Source organism: Cariama cristata, unplaced genomic scaffold (genome assembly GCF_000690535.1).
Source record: "Cariama cristata isolate BGI_N322 unplaced genomic scaffold, ASM69053v1 scaffold8184, whole genome shotgun sequence".
Taxonomy (NCBI): domain Eukaryota; kingdom Metazoa; phylum Chordata; class Aves; order Cariamiformes; family Cariamidae; genus Cariama; species Cariama cristata.
Genome location: NW_009611178.1, coordinates 2530 through 20748, shown reverse-complemented (window position 1 = coordinate 20748; position 18219 = coordinate 2530). Strand labels below are relative to the sequence as shown.

The 18219-nt window shown below is 35.7% G+C and overlaps 1 protein-coding gene across 1 annotated transcript in view; it reads left to right on the top strand.

The window, feature by feature from the left end:
- The window catches only part of LOC104160079 (importin-7-like), a gene marked incomplete at its 5' end in the record, with an annotated part of 28891 nt that extends 11516 nt beyond the window's left edge, over positions 1 to 17375 (top strand). The window contains 17 exon segments of the mRNA XM_009698139.1: positions 401 to 500; positions 1594 to 1670; positions 2019 to 2135; positions 2930 to 3019; positions 3548 to 3713; positions 4417 to 4577; positions 6088 to 6216; positions 7775 to 7841; positions 7921 to 8023; positions 8025 to 8041; positions 8357 to 8454; positions 9861 to 9956; positions 10956 to 11176; positions 11282 to 11487; positions 12690 to 12896; positions 13270 to 13386; positions 15628 to 17375. Of these exon segments, the coding sequence (XP_009696441.1) occupies positions 401 to 500; positions 1594 to 1670; positions 2019 to 2135; positions 2930 to 3019; positions 3548 to 3713; positions 4417 to 4577; positions 6088 to 6216; positions 7775 to 7841; positions 7921 to 8023; positions 8025 to 8041; positions 8357 to 8454; positions 9861 to 9956; positions 10956 to 11176; positions 11282 to 11487; positions 12690 to 12896; positions 13270 to 13386; positions 15628 to 15725 (2070 nt within the window).
- Between the last annotated feature and the right edge of the window lie 844 nt (positions 17376 to 18219).

The window sequence follows — 18219 nt, the reverse complement described above, 5'->3', positions numbered from 1 at the left end:
AAAGAGTGTAAACCTGTTTGGTGAAGATTACCTTGATGCATGAGCAAAGCTAGCTAATTGCTTTTTGTGCTGTCAGTCCTTTCTGCTTTAGTATATTAAGGATTACAGTGTAACACAGCAAACTTGTAGATGGTGTTTACTGAATTTATGGCATTGAATCATCTGCACATACCATTATCCAAGGCAAACCTGATAGCTTGCTCTGTATTGTAGCTCTACCTTAAGTTAAAAGATCTCTTTTTTGTAAGGTAGCACATAAAATCAACTGTGTCCAAATAGTTTTAGAACATTACCATTTTTTGAGAAGTGACAGGATGGATGAAGTCTGTGAAATACAGGACAGAATGTAGAGATTGATTTAGTAGGGCTAGTCTGTTTTTAACCTTTTTTTTAATTGCAGGGAATTATCCAAGATGTTATTTTTCCATTGATGTGCTATACAGATGCTGATGAGGAGCTTTGGCAAGAAGATCCATATGAATATATTCGCATGAAATTTGGTGAGAATTTGAAATCTACTCATGTTAAAATATGACTTCACACAAAGATGGGATTTTTATAGTTTTTTGTGAAAATAGAGTTGGCTTTAATCTTTAAAAGAAAAAAAAGAAAGAAAAACAGTTTGTATTATCCAAATAATATAACTTCATATACTTAACTTTTGGATATACTGGTGGAAATGACAGGTATCGAACATATGACAATCAACAATGAACACAGGTGTTTCTGCACTGAAAAAGTAGCTAATTTTGACAGTTACAAAGTTTTTGTTACAAGTCAAACAGTCCAGATCTTGCTAACAATAATTACATAAGTTTAATGTTACTAAAAGGTTATGCTTTACAGCAGCTAATATTTCAGGCCCTGGAGTTTTTACGATCTTAAGGAATTTCACACATGGCACAGTTCAGAACAGATTTGCCGTAACAGTAAATGAAACATTATGAAGTAAACCTAGCATTCCACACTTGTCTAATTTCACCTTCTGTGGCTTGCTGCTTTGTTGTTGGGGTTTACTGTAAGTCTATGCAGTCCTTTCAGGCTGGGGAAGAAAGAAGACACTTCAGACTTCCTGAACAAATTCTTCCCTCCACTAGGACTTTTATGTGGCTAGAACAAGGAATCTTGATGGGTTTGGGAGTTTCTTATCCCTCAGGTCAGAGGCAAACCTGTAAATAGTACAGGTATTATACAAGGCTCTGATAATCCTCTTCTGCAGAGAAATAAGACACTGAGCATTTTTAACTCAATTATGTGTGCTTGCCTGTACAGAAAATCAAATATATGTCAAAAATTGACCACTGTGTTTGCTTCTACTGTTACAAAATATTTATTTTAAAAATAAGACAAACAATTTCAAATGAGACCTGTAGAGCCAGTGATTATGAAAAAGGTGAAACATGTATTGGGAATCTCCAACCATGTGTTACTGTTGTTTGGTCTTGGAATATCTGTAGTAAGAAAACATGATTAACCATCTGAAAAAAAAGGAAAATTGTTACTCTTTTGTTTCCTGTTAAATCATTAGATTATATTAGGATCATGAACTGTAGTAATGGACCAAAAGTTATAGCTGTTACATTTACTTAATAGATGTATTTGAAGACTTCATTTCACCAACAACTGCTGCTCAGACGTTATTGTTTACATCATGTAGTAAAAGGAAAGAGGTAAGCTAATAAAGGATTTTACTTAAATATAATGTTAACTAGATTTATTTTATAGTCTCCATTTGCTGAAAGAACTACTAATGAAAGTTTTACTTTTCTGCTCTCTGTCATATCATAATAGACTAAATTTTATCATTATTTTGCACTGGTATTTGTGATTTTTGTATTTGCTAATTCCATAATGACCTATCTAGCAGGCAAGTTGTATGTTTATAACAAAGACATAAAACATTATCCAAATTCCAGACTTGGAGCAGGTTATTAAGAGATTCAAGCATTTCAGAGCACTGAGAATGGTACCTGAGACGATTGATTGAAATACTTTGATTAACCTTACACATAATCTAGGTCTTGCAGAAGACAATGGGCTTTTGTTATCAGATCCTTACGGAACCAAATGCTGACCCTCGTAAGAAAGATGGTGCTTTACATATGATCGGTTCTTTGGCTGAAATTCTCCTAAAAGTAAGCATAACAAATCTGCTGGTTCCCTTGGTTCTTTTTTTTTTCCCCTCTTATCCTATTTTTCACATATTGTGTCTTAGAAGAAATGAGAATAGCTCTTTGTTGAGTTTACAAATTTTTGAATTGCTGCCAGTTTTTTATTAAAGCTATTGAACTTAATTGTTTTGGTTTTATTGTCAGCTTAATTACACAATTTTTATTAGGTCATGTTCAAGTTCAGATTATTGGTTCAAGTTCCTTTAAGTTTTCTGCTTCTAGTAAGAATTGCTACACCATTTCCTGTGCTACACTTAACTACATTCCTGGCTTTTGTGGAAGAAAGGAAAAAAAATCCATCCAGAGAGAGGCTGTTGATTTAATGATATCTTTTCTGTGTATAGAAGAGACAAAATAAAGTGAAATTAGCAACCTTGCTGAATTAGAATGGTTGCAAAAAAGATGCAGGGCATGGACTTGTATTTGGACCACAACTCTGAGAAGTTTCCCTGACCACTTTTGCTTTTGATATCAAGAGTAATGTACTGCCAAGCAAAAAGTGTCACTAGGAGTCAAAAAATGACAGGGGAAAAAAGTGTCACTATTTTGACTGAAAATTATGCAAGTCCATGTAGGATCCAAGTTTAGTTACTGATGCAGCATTTCATTGTTGCTTAATAGACTTTAATAAAGGGTGAAGTTAAGTCTGAGGGTTTTGTTATGCTGTTCATGCTTTTATATGTGACTTTTTTATTGGATCAGAAATGCATTTTTAGATAAAGTTTTTAACTGATGTGTTTCTATTCATCTTCTGACAGAAGAAGATATATAAAGATCAGATGGAATATATGTTGCAGAATCATGTGTTCCCTCTCTTCAGCAGTGAGCTGGGTTACATGAGAGCACGGGTAAGAAAGCATAAGATTTACTGTTGAAATACACTGTCTGTTCCAAATCAAGAGTTTAGGAATATTCTTTAAATGTTTCCCTCTAACAAATGCACTCCTTTCTATACTTTTTCTGTAATAAATTGTTTGCTTATTTCAGACTTAGTATCAGTGTTTATGTGCAATTATAGATAGCTACTGTGTGGTTTTAAAATGGCTGCAGAATTGTGTGCATAGTTTTCCATCTGTGTCTGGTGGTATGGTCTATTTGTGTTTTGCATTTAGACTGTACTGCTCACACAAAACCTGTGGCCAAAGATGAACTTGAGATCATAGTACTGGTCTAGTGATGTCCGAAAGACAAGCCTCCCACTGGCCAGCCTCCACACTCTCAAACATCTTTGTCTGTTTAAAAGTTTTACAGTATCTTTATTCAACAGTACTTGTACTTCAGATTTAATAATTTGCATATGTTATGGGTATATGAGTAGTCAATAATCCTGTTAGTAGGTTTTGTAACTCTGAATTTGTTCAATGTCTTTTTTTCAGGCTTGTTGGGTTCTTCATTATTTTTGTGAAGTCAAATTTAAGAGTGACCAGAATCTCCAGACAGCCTTAGAACTCACAAGACGGTGTCTGATAGATGATAGAGAAATGCCTGTGAAAGTGGAAGCTGCAATAGCACTTCAAGTTCTGATCAGTAATCAGGAGAAAGGTAGCCCACTTTTCTTAAAGCTACAGCAAGCTTTAATGGATTGGCCTTAATACTGCGATGTTTAGGGAGACTTGTTTTCTTCTTTCCTGATGTTAATTTACTTCTTGCAATTGTAATTTGTAATCACTGGAATTTTCCAGCTGGAAAAATTTATATTTTTTATAAATAACGTTATCACAATTTCAAGGCGCAATAAATTCAGTTTTACAACGCCTAATAATTGAATCAGAAATGCAGTGGCAATATAAGCATATCTGTCTCAGCATACATTCATTCATGTTAAAATTTATTTTTTTAAAAAAAGTTGTCTTTATTGTGGCAGGTTTTACATTGCTTACTATTCCTGAAGCTGGTGTAAAAGCCACAAAGCAAACGGAAATTCTTTATCAAATATTTTGGCTAATTTGACAAAAATGTTCTGTACCCTTTCCTGTTCAATGAAAATTTGCATTGATTAAATAATCTTGCACTCCGTAAAGACTGTAGAACTCTGGTTTTCATACTTCAGTTGTGATCCTCTTAGTATACCTTTTATTAAAAAATTGTTTTGAGTGTTAGTATTGCTATAATGATTTATGCTGCCCATAGTTTTGGTGTATTAATGCCAAAGCACTAAATATTAATACACTATGTGTTGACTTTCTTATACTGATACTGTAGTTTTGTAAGAATGTCAGTTCAAAAATTTCTGCTTGTTTTACAGCTAAAGAATATATTACTCCATTCATTAGACCTGTAATGCAAGCTTTACTTCATATTATAAGAGAGACTGAAAATGATGATCTTACTAATGTGATTCAGAAGATGATCTGTGAATATAGTGAAGAAGTTACCCCAATTGCAGTAGAAATGACACAGCATTTGGTAAGACTTTCTGGTGACTTGGGAAGGTTTTTAATATGTGAAAGATTGGTATTTAAAATTAAGATAGTTGTCCATCGATCAATAGCTGTTGTTACTCCAGTCTGCTTAAGTGCATTGATATAGGTAATTTTCTTCTACATTTAGACTCTTTTTTTCTCAACAGTGGCTTCATAACTTGAACTAAATGGGAATTTCTGTTATGGTTTAACCCCTGCCAGCAACTAAGCACCACACAGCCACTCGCTCACTACTCCCCTCTCCCAGTGGGATGGTGAAGAGAATTGGAAAAAAAGTAAATTTGTGGGTTGAGATAAGAACAGTTTAATAAGTGAAGTAAAATATAATATAATACTAACAATAATGATAATAAAATACAATAATAATAGTAATAATAATGAAAAGAGATATAGCAAAAAACCCCAACCAAACCAAAAAAAAAAGAAGCCAAACCCGAGAAAAGACAAGTGATGCACGATGCAATTGCTCACCACCCAATGCCTGAGCAGTGATCTGCGCCTCCCGACCAACTCCACCAGGTTTATATACTGGGCATCACATTCCATGGTATGGAATATCCCTTTGGCTAGTTTGGGTCAGCTGTCCTGGCCGTGTTCCCTCCCAGCTTCTTTCACACCTGCTTGCTGACAGAGCATGGGAAACAGAAAAGTCCTTGACTTGCAGTAACCATTACTTAGCAACAACTGAAACATCAGCCTGTTATCAACATTATTCTCACACTAAATCCGAAACACACTGTACCAGCTACTAATCAGAAAGCTACCTCTATCCCAGCTGAAACCAGGACAATTTCTAAGAAGAATTGTAGAAACGTTTGAGAAATCTTTATACGTATTTTCTCCTGATAGTGTTAATAAGAACTTTGGTAGCACATTTTAGGTGGTGTCTTCGATGTGACTTAGGCTTTCTGTTTTTAAAATGGGAAATTGAAGAGCAGATTTTTAATGAAATATTTGGTGTGACAATAATGTTAAGTTGTATGTAATGTGAAAATAAAATTGAATCTGTGGGATAAATTCTGAGCTTGAATGGCTATATCTAGCATGTTGTACTAATGGTTTCAAAAGCAGAGGTCAGCTCAGTCCTTCCCTGTTAAAAGCCCTTGCCTTGGAGTCAAAACTAAATTGTTTGCATGTCCTCTCTGGGAATGCCTGCAAAGTAATCCAGTCTAGTTCAGCTACCAATTAAGCCTTGTGTCAGAAAAACTTAGTCATAGAAAATGTATTCTTTTGCGTGGAAAGTAATGTCATTTCTATCTTTTTGTTCATGAATGGATAAAGGATGACAGCTCAAATGGCTTAACATTCAAATTTTATCAATCTTGAAAACAAACTCTGGAATGGAGCACTCACCTTCTAATATTCATACACGTTTTCTTAGCAGAAGTCCTCCTTAAATAATGCAGAATAACAGACTTGTACAATTGTTCTTCATCTCCAAGCATGTCCTCATTAAATGACATATTTATGGGTTGTTTTGCTGTTACTTGCAGGCAATGACATTTAATCAGGTGATCCAGACTGGACCAGATGAAGAGGGCAGTGATGACAAAGCAGTGACAGCAATGGGAATCTTGAATACTATTGATACACTTCTCAGTGTAGTTGAAGATCATAAGGAAGTAAGTAAAAATTACTTTAGAGCTAATATGTATTGTCTAAGACACTGAAAGTCTTTTGTAGTTCCAGTGTTCCTGACATCGTTATCTGAAAAACTGTCCTTTCAGCTAAAAATATCTTAAAACAGAAAACAGTGAAGTACTTGTCCTGCAACAGAGTTGTAACAGAGCGGGTAACGTTTCTACACATTGGTAATAGAGCATAAATGTTGCCACAGTATTTCCCATAAGAATCCAGGTTCTTGTAAAAATAGGTGGAAGCAACTTGCTCTAACAGATGGAACTCTGTCAGCTCAGCTGGAAAAACCCATCTGAATTGATGAGGTCTTCCCTTCAAAGAAAATAGATAAAACTTTGGTTAGCTTTGAACATTGACTCTGCTGACTTAGTTTGCTCTCTGCAACAGAATCAATGTCTGTAAATCCTGTTATGGCTATACTAAATTACAGGGTTTTTTACCTGCCTGATCTGCACTGTAGAATTCTCCAGTGTGATGAAAACTTCTGTCCAGAGTACAGCTTGTTCAGAAGATGCTATTGCTGATTAAAATCCTTCTTGACAAAGTCAGCTACTGTTTTTTGATAAATACATTTAGTTTTTTAGTAACTAAACAGTTCAGTAATAAATTGTACTCTCAGGGCTCTGAAGACTTTACTAAGGAAGCAGCATAATACAAATTCTCAATGCCCAAGGGCTGAATCCAGTGCTGCCATGCAATAAACCAAGAACCAGTTCAGCTCATTTACTTGTTCTTAAAGCTGCTCAGCACGCTTTTCATATACTTGTTTTTGTCAGCAAATTCTTGCTATCTAAATGAAAAGTTTGTGTAACAATATGCTAGTCCTGAGGAACTCCATTGTAAAACATTGTTCAGTAAACATTTGTATTTAAAGACATCTCACAGAGGATGACCAGTGTTTGCCGAGATAAGGTGTTTAGCTGGTTAGTCTCAAATCCTGTTCTGCATAGCTAAGACCAGAAACTCAACCCTTATTTGTCCCTGTGCAAGGTAAGCGCCCTAAACAACTTAATAACTGTTTTGTTAGCTGTTCCATGGACTAATAAATACTGATTGGGAAGAGTGTCTGAATCTGTAGGCCAGCATTTAGACTCATTGTCCACATACCGTATGAACATCTTAAGCTAGGTTTGGGAGGTGGTTTGGTATTTGTTTTTTTAAATTTCACTTTTCCAGAACAGCAAATACTTCTTGCAACTTCTGTTGCTTATCCCTTTGATATATACATTTACTCACTGTTCTAATAGGACTGAACTGTTGCATAGGGTTACTGTCAGGCTTTCCATTTTAAAGGATACCTTCTAATGGGATTCTTCCTGTATTCAAAGAATATTCCAAAACCACCTCATATTAAAAGCTATCTTACAAATCCTTAGCTGAGAGTGCTGCTTTATACATTTAGTGCTCTAAAATGTGAGAAATTTTGAGTTGTTTTTAGAAGACTACATTGTATAAATAGAAACTGTTTTGAGTAATTTTATTTTAACATGTTTAATTTAAACTCCAAAGTATTGAAAACAGTCATAAATCTCCTTTTTTCAGATTACCCAGCAGCTGGAAGGGATCTGTTTGCAAGTGATTGGAACAGTTTTGCAGCAGCATGTATTAGGTATCTGTACTTCTGTTGGCTTATTTTTTTTAAGTGTATAGGATTGGCATTAGATTTACCTGTATTCTGTTTGTTTTAGAGTTTTATGAGGAGATCTTTTCCTTGGCTCATAGTCTGACCTGTCAACAAGTTTCTGCACAAATGTGGCAGCTTCTTCCTCTTGTTTTTGAAGTCTTTCCGCTGTTTTGATTATTTTACTGGTAAGTAATATAAGTAAATCAGAAAGCCAAATGGTTTCATGTATGTGATTTCAACCATAGAATGAATTGCATCTTGATTGAAATATTAGAACACTGAAGTGAGGTTACACTCAGTAAGTATTTTATTCTGCTGTGGCTAGGCAACCAGACTTGTTCTACTAAGGCATCTGTGAGTAGATGCACACTTATCTTGACAAACATTAAACAAGAACTGTAATTGACTTATTAATACATAGATTTCAACCCGATTTTAACAACTTGTCTAATAAAAGATGCAAACAATATCTAACTGTGATCATTCTTCTTTTAATACAGACATGATGCCTCTCTTGCATAATTATGTTACTGTTGATACAGATACACTTCTGTCAGACACAAAATATCTTGAAATGATCTACAGTATGTGCAAGAAGGTAAGTACAAAACCTGCGATCTCTGAAGTAATACACTGTTAAACCTAGTACTGTTTTCCACAATAGCAGACTGGGAAACTGAAGAATTTTGATGTCTGCTCTTAAAGCATCATGCTATTTAACATCCTCTGCGATTCCACAAATTATTAAGTTATTACAGAGAAATTTAAAGAGGTTGCATCAAATTATAGATACATGCTTTTGCTAAAAGGGAAAAACAAGCCATACACAACAAAAGCAGATTAAACAACCCAGGTTTTTGTGCACTTGTGTTTTGCATAATACACTTTGTGCATACGGGCATGCAAAGCATGTACGCATATTGCAAAAGGTAGATGGTTTCTTTTGTCTGAGCTTTGTAGCCTCACTATGGCTAGGATACCACATATGTATGCTAAAGGTCTTAAATCTGTTAGCTAAAACAAGTGTAGTAGGGATGGAAAGTAGAGGGATAGGAATAGGAAGTTATTTTCCCAAGTTCATGCCAAGTCAATGATGAAAGCTGGGAGCAGAATGCAGTTCTGATTCAGTCCAGTCAGTTTTGGGCAGTGTTTCTGTATTTAACTTAGCTTCTCAGCTCCTCTGTATAGGTAGCTGCCAACTGGGCTTTCTTTATCCAATCGATATGTAGAATACAAAGCTTTCCAGAATGTTAGCCCTGTGTGAGGCAATGAATACTTCTTTATAAGATGGTGTTAGTATTTTATAATCTCTAATAGTAATCTGTGGGAATTTCAGTTTTCCACTTCTGGATATCATGTGTTCTGTCTATGTGAGACCTATGGTGAACTGTCAGCTGCCATGCCCATGGTATTTCTTGAGTAATTCTTTTGAAGATTTTAAAATATTGTAGTGAATAACAGTTGCTAGCATTTATTTGAAAACAAGTTGTAACCAGGCTGATTAGGCTGATTGTAAATACTTGAACGTTTTATATATATAAAAAAGAAAATTAGCCTGTTATAACGTCTTAGTGATTAACATTTTATTAGCTGAGCACAGTGAATCTTTAACACAGAAGTTTTAGGTATTGCATGGTCTCCTACTGGATATCCCAAACTTGTAAATACAATGTTTTACAAAATTCAGTACATGAGAGTGTAAGAAGAATTTTTGTTTTGTGTATGGAAATAAACCTTTGCAAAATGGCAGCTGATGCGTACACAGTTACTGTGGTAAGAGTTATTGAATGTTTGTACATGTAGATTAGTTTTACCCACATTCAGCGATGTTTGAGTCTGTAGTTGTGATACTGAGCCATTGCTGTAGATTTGGCTGCTTCACTGGTGAATGTTTATGCTAGCATTGTAACAGAGTGGGTAAGTTTATATCAGCTTTTCAAAGCAAAGCAGTATATAGAAAATACTTCTTGAAGGCATATCATCAACAGTAATTGTATTTTTCAGGTCCTTACAGGAGTTGCTGGAGAAGATGCAGAATGTCATGCAGCAAAGCTGTTAGAAGTAATTATTCTTCAGTGTAAAGGGCGTGGCATTGATCAGGTTGGGAACAACTTTGGTTGCTATGACTAATATTTTAAAGAGGTTTTATTCTTGAATATTGAATTGATTATATATTAACATGAGTTCTAATCCAAGAAGTTTGTGTAGTGTGACTAATAATCCTGTCTTCTACTTCACTGTTACCCGGTTAACAGCACTGCAGAGACAGTTACTGCACACTTTGTCTCCAGGATTTAGGACACTGCAAAACTCAAGTGTTTTCATGAATCTGAAGGGTACTGTTTTAGGAGCATCTTGGTTCTAAAAGTCAATTAATTATATTGTAAGTTAATTCTAGTGAATATTGCCTGAAAATTATTCAATCTGTCAAGCTAATAGCTTTGAAATAAAAAGAATGAAGTTCCTACAATCCCAGTTAATGTCATAGAGGAAACAGGGACTTCATTATGCACATATGGAAGTTGGAATTTGAGAGGTGAATTTGTGTGCTTCTGCTGTGTACATGACAAGCACTGTATAGTAGCTGTTTAAACATTTTGGATGCTTTTGAATACTTGTGGATATGGTCCCTGGAAACGTCAATTTTTAATTTATTTGAAAGAAAATCTCCTGTAGCGAATTTTTTTTTCAGTGTGGCATCTCTGAAGAGACTACTTTGAATAGCTGTTTTCTTGGAATGTTAGATCTCTTGACTTTGTTATGGATATTAAAAAAGACTAAGTTGATTTTTCTGGACTTCCTAGTGTACGCATTTCCTCTAGTTTTCATTTTTAAAACACAGGATTATAGATCAAGGAATTGTGTCTACTGTGCATGATGTCACAAAATCCATGTGCTCAGAGTAGATTAAATCTTTTCACCTTTTCATTTCATCTTTGTATATGACTTCTACTGGCGATTAAAAATTATTCCTATTTTATGCCCTCTGTAGTTATATGCCAGACTGGTTTTATGCCATTTCTCAACTTCAGTGTGAAATACAGAACTACAAAATGTATTTTTTTTAACACTGAATTTGTAATGGTTCTCACTCTTCAGTGCATACCCTTATTTGTGGAAGCTGCGTTAGAGAGATTGACCAGAGAAGTGAAAACAAGTGAACTGAGAACAATGTGCCTCCAGGTTGCCATAGCTGCTTTGTATTACAATCCTCATTTACTATTAAATACATTGGAAAATCTTCGTTTTCCCAATAATGTGGAGCCTGTCACTAATCACTTCATAACACAGTGGCTTAATGATGTGGACTGTTTCTTGGGGTAAGTGTTTCTAATTTCAAGAATTATTCTCTGTGATATACCTCTATGTTACCTGCTTGTAAACCATAACAAAACTTGCAACTTTTTTACTCTTTTGTTTTGCAGACTTCATGATAGAAAGATGTGTGTGCTTGGCTTGTGTGCTCTCATTGATCTGGAGCAAATACCACAGGTTTTAAATCAAGTTGCTGGCCAGATCCTGCCAGCTTTTATCCTTTTATTTAATGGATTGAAAAGAGCATATGCCTGTCATGCAGAGCATGAAAATGACAGCGATGATGATGATGAAGCTGAAGAAGATGAGGAAACAGGTATGGCAACTGAAATACCACTGTTATTTTGTATTTTTCATTTTTTCTGATGGAGATGCTGAATTCCTTTGTGGAATTCTTCAGTTCCCTGATTTAAAAAATCGAAAGCTGCAGTAGAACACTGGACATCTTTTAATGACTTTCAAGTATATCTGACTGACTTTCCAGTCCCTCCTAAAAACTAATTCCCTAGGCTGAGTCCCTTCAAAGTCACATCAAGCTAGCTTCTGTGTGCGGATGCTGTTGTTGCTAAAGGAATTATTACTGGGGCATGTTTCCCATTTGAGTGAGGGGTAAGAGTCAGTAGAAGAGAGTTTCCAGGAATCCTTCAAATCAATCCATTGTACAGTTTGGATTATATGCTACAAACTGTCCTGTGAGCTGCTGGTTTTTCAGCTGTGTATGGAAAATGACAGTTCTTGGTTTTGTGTGTTTGTTGTTTCCCCCCTGACTAACATAATCTCAACTTCATCAGCCTTTATAAACTTCCTTCTTCACATAGTCATTTCACAAACTTTCACGTTTTTTGCCATTTTCTTTATATGAAATTCAGAATTACCTACAGCTTCCCCATACTTCTTTCTTCCACCTTTCCTTGTACTCTGCTTAAGCTTTTAGTTTTATCTTTCCATCATCAGCCTGGTGTCTTTGTGAGTGATTGTTTGGAACAGTTTTGCACACTCAAAGGAATATCCGTAGGTTTTCATCTATCTACTTAAAGACCAGTTTCTTTTTGACCTCTGCTGTTGAATTCTGGACTCTCCAGACTATTCTCATTATACATCATTCATACTATTACATTTTGTATTTCTAAGCATTCTTTTCAACAGCCTTTCTGAATGTGCCTTTAAAAGTGTTTTCATCAAATTATTTCAGACTTTCTTTGGAGCACAAATACTGTTTTGCTTGAAGTTTTATCAAGTGCTGTTCCAAACTATCTGTATATACATTTTTCTGTATGTTTTTATGGCAATAAAATTTTCCTTTCCCACTTACACAGTTGGTGTAAGTAAGGGAAGAGTGTCTGAGGGGGGTGGGAAGACTGTAACTCCAGGAGAGGAGTTAAATGAGCTTCTTCCTTTCTAGTCTGCACAATACTGTTATCAGTTCCATTGTCTGTTTTGCATAATCAGCCATCTTCCTAAAGAGTTGTTCTTACTGTTCTTGAGATAAACTTTTTTTGTGTGTGATATTTAACTCAGAGGAATTGGGGAGTGATGAAGATGACATTGATGAAGATGGTCAAGAATATCTAGAAATTCTAGCAAAACAGGCAGGTGAAGATGGAGATGATGAAGACTGGGAAGAAGATGATGCTGAAGAGACTGCTTTGGAAGGCTATTCCACAATTATTGATGATGAAGACAACCCTATTGATGAATATCAGATATTTAAAACCATTTTTCAGAGTGAGTAACTTTATTTCCTTTCTTGGTCAACAAGTTATATTTTAACTTAATTTTAGCATACACCATTGGGAACTAGGACCTGTTGAAAGCTTCCAAAAGGCTTGGAAAGGCTTTCCAATATGTACTTTGAACAAGTTCTTTCTCTGGAAAGGGGAAGCCATCATTAAACTTTCAGAGCAGGAGGAGATGCTTGAATGAATTTATGGTGGGAGGGAAGAGGTCAGAGGTTGTATTAGTGGTTTTTTAATGTCTTGAATTGTGTAACCCTAACAGAATGTTACTCAGATTAAAATGGTAGTTAGTTAGTAAGCTTTGAGTTACAGAACATTTTAATGAACACTTTCCTTTTGCTTATGTTTTCTTTCTCTTGCAGCAATTCAGAATCGTAACCCTGTGTGGTACCAAGCTTTGACACAGGGTCTTAATGAAGAGCAAAGAAAACAATTGCAGGACATAGCAACTCTGGCAGATCAGCGGCGGGCAGCACATGGTATTTTTCCCACTTTATACTGTTAATTGCTGCTGTTGCTGATTGAATGCTGTTTATGTGCTCAAGAAGCATAATACAGGAAATGCCTATAATTCAAGCCTGATAATGTCTTCATCAAAGCAGGGTTGGTTTACACTCCAGAGATGTCTGAAATCTCTTAAGATTGTCAGGTCATAAAGCCTCAATGCACAAATTGTATGGCATACCACAGGTGTAAGGAATAATAGAAATGTCTTAATGAAGTGGCCAAGTACATAAAAGCATATTTGTCATAATTGCTTGTATTTGAAAATAATTTATTTGATTACCTGAAGGTGGATGAACTCTAGGTGTGGTAACAAACATATTAAGTGGCTGATAAATTATTTCCTGATGTGCCCTAGTCCAGCTGAGGTAGACAGTGATTCTACGGGTGGGAAAACACCACATTATGGAAGTAGTATCCATCTGTAAAGCTCTATCATTAAGCCTATTAAGTATTTCTGATTGTTATTCTTCAATACAGTTTAAAAAATAGGAAGCAGGCAGATCTTCAGTTTTCTTTCTTTGTTTTGCAAGTTTTCACAGGTGTTTGAGATTAAGCAAATATAGATCACTCTCTAAAGCGAAGGCTGAATTTTGAGTCATCAGTCCAGTCTCATATCCTGCATCTTACTGAGCAATCACTACAAGATGTTTCAAAGTGGAACTTCAGATACCTTTCAGTAAAAAGATTGGTAGTGAGAATGCACATTTTAGAAGTAGGCTTTGTTAGAAAATAGCCTAAATTACCTCACAAAGCTTGTTAAGTGTCCAGAATGATCCACTTCTAATGGTTATAAAATACAGTTTCACTGTAACCCCTGTTAGGCAGTAGACAACATACTGATGAAATGATATACTACTTGTGCGTTTTCTGAAAAAGAATATTTTTTTTTTTTTCCAGCTACTTATTCATAGAGTAAGTTAGCTTCAGGCTGTGAAGTTTAACTTAAGCAACTAGATCCTTAGGAAATTGTTGTATACTATCAGAGTGTACTGATATTCCATTTAGGCTGCCTACCACATATAGAACATCCTGCTAGAAGGATTTGGAATATCATTATCTCTCATTAATGTAGCTAAGAAGAATTTCCATAAGCTAAGAGATTTGTCTTCTCTGCGCTATGGAGCTGGGAGGGAACAAAGCAATGCTCCCACAGTGATATTCTCCCCCTGTCCTTCATCAGCTATGCAACATTTTTCTGGCCTGTTTCCAAAGAAACAGAGACAAAATGTAGATCCTCTAGATAAGACAGGCTGTCCTGTATTCCCAGAAAAAAGAGAGATTGCAACTATTTTGAGGTAGGATAAAGCTTTTAGACTGGAAAAAAGACATTAATAAGCGTTGTTATCTTGAACTGGCATTAATATATACCTCCTTCTGCATTATCCAGATTGTCGCAAAGGTAGATACACGTTTCTATCTGCCCTTTACCAACCTAATTTTCAGTTGTCCATGTATTAAAGCTTGTAAAAACGAGTCTTGCAGTAGTCTTTGAAGGATGGAATAGGCAGATAGTAAAACCAGACACCTTAACTATCACTGTTAGTTGCAGTGATAGTTATGTGGACCTCAGATGCCTAAAGATCTTAAGGTTTGGTTGAAAAGGAAAAGTGATATTGGTAGTTTTCTCTCAGCATTATGTTATATGGTCTAGTAACCTAAACTCTAAATTATCTGCTTGGGTATGGGAGGTGGGGGAGAACGCATGTATACTAAAAAGTATGTTTCTGGTGTTTCAGTGGCTATATCTGCTTATATTGTTGAATGGAGATAAGGAACACTGAAGATTTAGCTAGTATTTGTGTACTGCATTTTTGTACGTGTGCTCCGTTGTTGATTTGACTGAAAAGTCTATTAATGTTAATCAGAAAGAACTGGGCACCTGTTAGCAAGTTTAGAAGTCCAGCATTCATTCAGGTCTTGTTTCTCAAATGTGAAAATTACATACTCATGTGTGGGCTTTTAAAAATATAAATTCATTTAAGCATAGCTATAACAACATTGAGAAAATAAAATAAATAAATAAATAATCACTTAATCTGTTGTTTGGGGCCTGGCACATTTCCACTTTGTGGGTGCTCATTACTTTCTTGGGTAACCCCAGATTAAACCTGTATTTCCGAGAGACTCAAAATGGTCAGTCACAAAATCTTAATCTGTCTTTCCCCCTACACACACACTAAAATATCTTCCTTCTGTGTTTTGTTTTGTTTTAGAATCCAAAATGATTGAAAAGCATGGAGGATACAAATTCAATGCTCCAGTTGTGCCAACTTCATTTAATTTTGGAGGCCCTGCCCCAGGAATGAATTGAATTATCACTTTTCCTGCTACTGTGTGATTGTAGTGAAGAGCTTGTGTTCCTCCCAATAGTGGTTCCAGAACTGGTTCATGTTATCTACAACTCACTCTAAACTAATTGATCAATAGATTGGACAATATCCCCAGATGTGGGACCTGATCATGCAACCTAATACTGGAAAGCAAACAAGAGGTTTTTTTGAAGATAGGAAGAATCTGAATTTAAAGCTTCAAATGACACACTTTGGAAATTGGAAATCAAGAGGGGATGTCATGAAGGCAGCTTTTCTTTTTCTGAGGAAAAAAATAGGCATGGGCTGCAGGACTATTTAAAATGTCTCATTTACAGTACAAGCTAGAAGGCAGACTTAATTTTTACACCTGTGGCAGTATGAGTATTTGCCCAATTTATTTCCTTTTTCTCCCTTCCTACTGGGTGTTTATTCTTTTAATGTAAATAAGATAAGGTAATCAGATAGCCTTACTTAATCTTCATCATTTCCATTTATCAAGATTGTTCATATGTAGAATATTGGACACTTAATGTAGCACTACATAACTGATAAATCTGTAAATGAATTAGCACTTTCATATTGAAACAAGCCTGCTAGCCTATGTACAAAAAATAGCAAAATGTTTGCTGTTTATAAAAAATAAAAATAAAAAATAAGGGATGTATTGGGGAAAATAATTTCAAGTTATTAATTTAAAATGAACTAGCAGTTTTGTACCTGGTGACTTTGTGGTGCAGTCACCTCTGGTTGTGACTTGAATTCGGTTATGTAAAAAGGGGTTAGTGATATTTCATTGCTGCTAAAAAAAAAAATAGCAACACCCTCTGTGTCCTTTGTTTTTCTTAAAGATCTCGCTGTACAAGGTGAAATTTGGATACAAATGTGTACTGTAAGCACTGAGGGAAAAGTTATCTTCTCTAAAGCAGGTAAATAAGATGTGAAGTTCTGCTTTTAAGAGTCGATTGAAGTGTGTGGATGAACCATCTATATATGCAATCTGTTAAAAAGACAACAGTTTAATTTGGCTAATCTGGGCTATCATCTATGAATGCAATTGTTTCCCCTAACTTTGCAAAACATTTTTTTTTCTGGCACGTGGTAGTGCAGGTGCACTACTCCTGCATTTCATTCCCCCTCTTTTTTGCACTCCCAGCATTAGTGTGTGCTGTTGTCTGCCTGATCCAGACAGCATATTTGAAGTTTTGCCAATCTTTCATTTTTGAAGCCACAATTTTCTTCCTTCAAAGTTGCTATAGTAACTAGTATTTTAGCTGGAAAGGCAAAATACAGTTCCCTCTGGGACCACTATCAAAACCACTGTTTGAAGAAGCCAGCAGGGAGATGCTGTGAATGGGTTGGCTTAAATGCCCCCTTTTTCTTTTCTAAAAGCAAAAATCCATAGGTTTTTGATCTTGCCTTGAGATCATTGGTGTCAGGTCTTTTAAATCAAATGTTTAGGGTTTTTTTCTTTTGGCTGTTTTTATATAAAAAATGTCACCTGCTGTTACAATTGATATTAAACAAGCTACCTTAATTTAATGTAAGCCTTCCAAAATTTAAATACAGGTTAAAAATAAACTGAGTTTATATCTGTAAAAATGAAATGCACATATATATATTATGATACTCAAAATGCAGTCTTCAGAAAATTGGTTTGTGTGGTGTGGTTTTTTGCATCAGCAGAGTAGCAGGAATTCATGGTTTTGGGGTTTCCTTGATGAGCTGACCGGCACCATGCTCTTCCTTCCATTTGTTGCACAACCGCTAGCGCTTCTCTGGGCAGGCGTAATGGGTTTTTCCAGTCACTCCTCTCTGCTCTGCCTTTCTTCGGCAAATACAAGTACCTGCGCACAGAGTGCTAATGTGAGACTGAGCCAGGACTATAATGCCACGTTGCCCTAGCCAAATACCAAAGGGATACTTTAAAAGCAAATTGTGGACTGAAAAGGATGGATATTGCACCTGATGTGAAAAAAGCCTAAAAGAATCCTTGAATCAGAGTATCCATTATAGTAGTGGTATGAGAACCACAGTAGTACTTTTGAATCTTTAGCTGACTGGCCAAGTACATATAGCAGAAGTGGGTTTTGGGTTGGTTTTTTTTTTTGTAAATGTGTAACTCATGAGCACGTACAGGTGTACTCCGGCCTCAAGATAATCTCTAGACAAGGTTTTATTTTTGTAGAAAAAGGTGACAGACATAATTACAGCATGCCTTTTCCTGTGCATTCCTTGACCTTGAAAAATGCATAGTTTGACATAAATAATTTCTGAACATCTGCTTGTTGGGTATCTGCTTATCCTGTTATGCATCCCAAAAAATTAAGAGAACCTTTTAGGACAGATGAGACACTTTTGCCTCATGGCAGAAGATAAGACAGAGCAGCAGTGAGCAGGCTCTATATACAAAGCAGATGAAAAAAATGAGGGGAAAATCACCAATTTAGTACCATTGTCATTTCTGGAACAGTTATATTTTTCAAGTCACAAGTC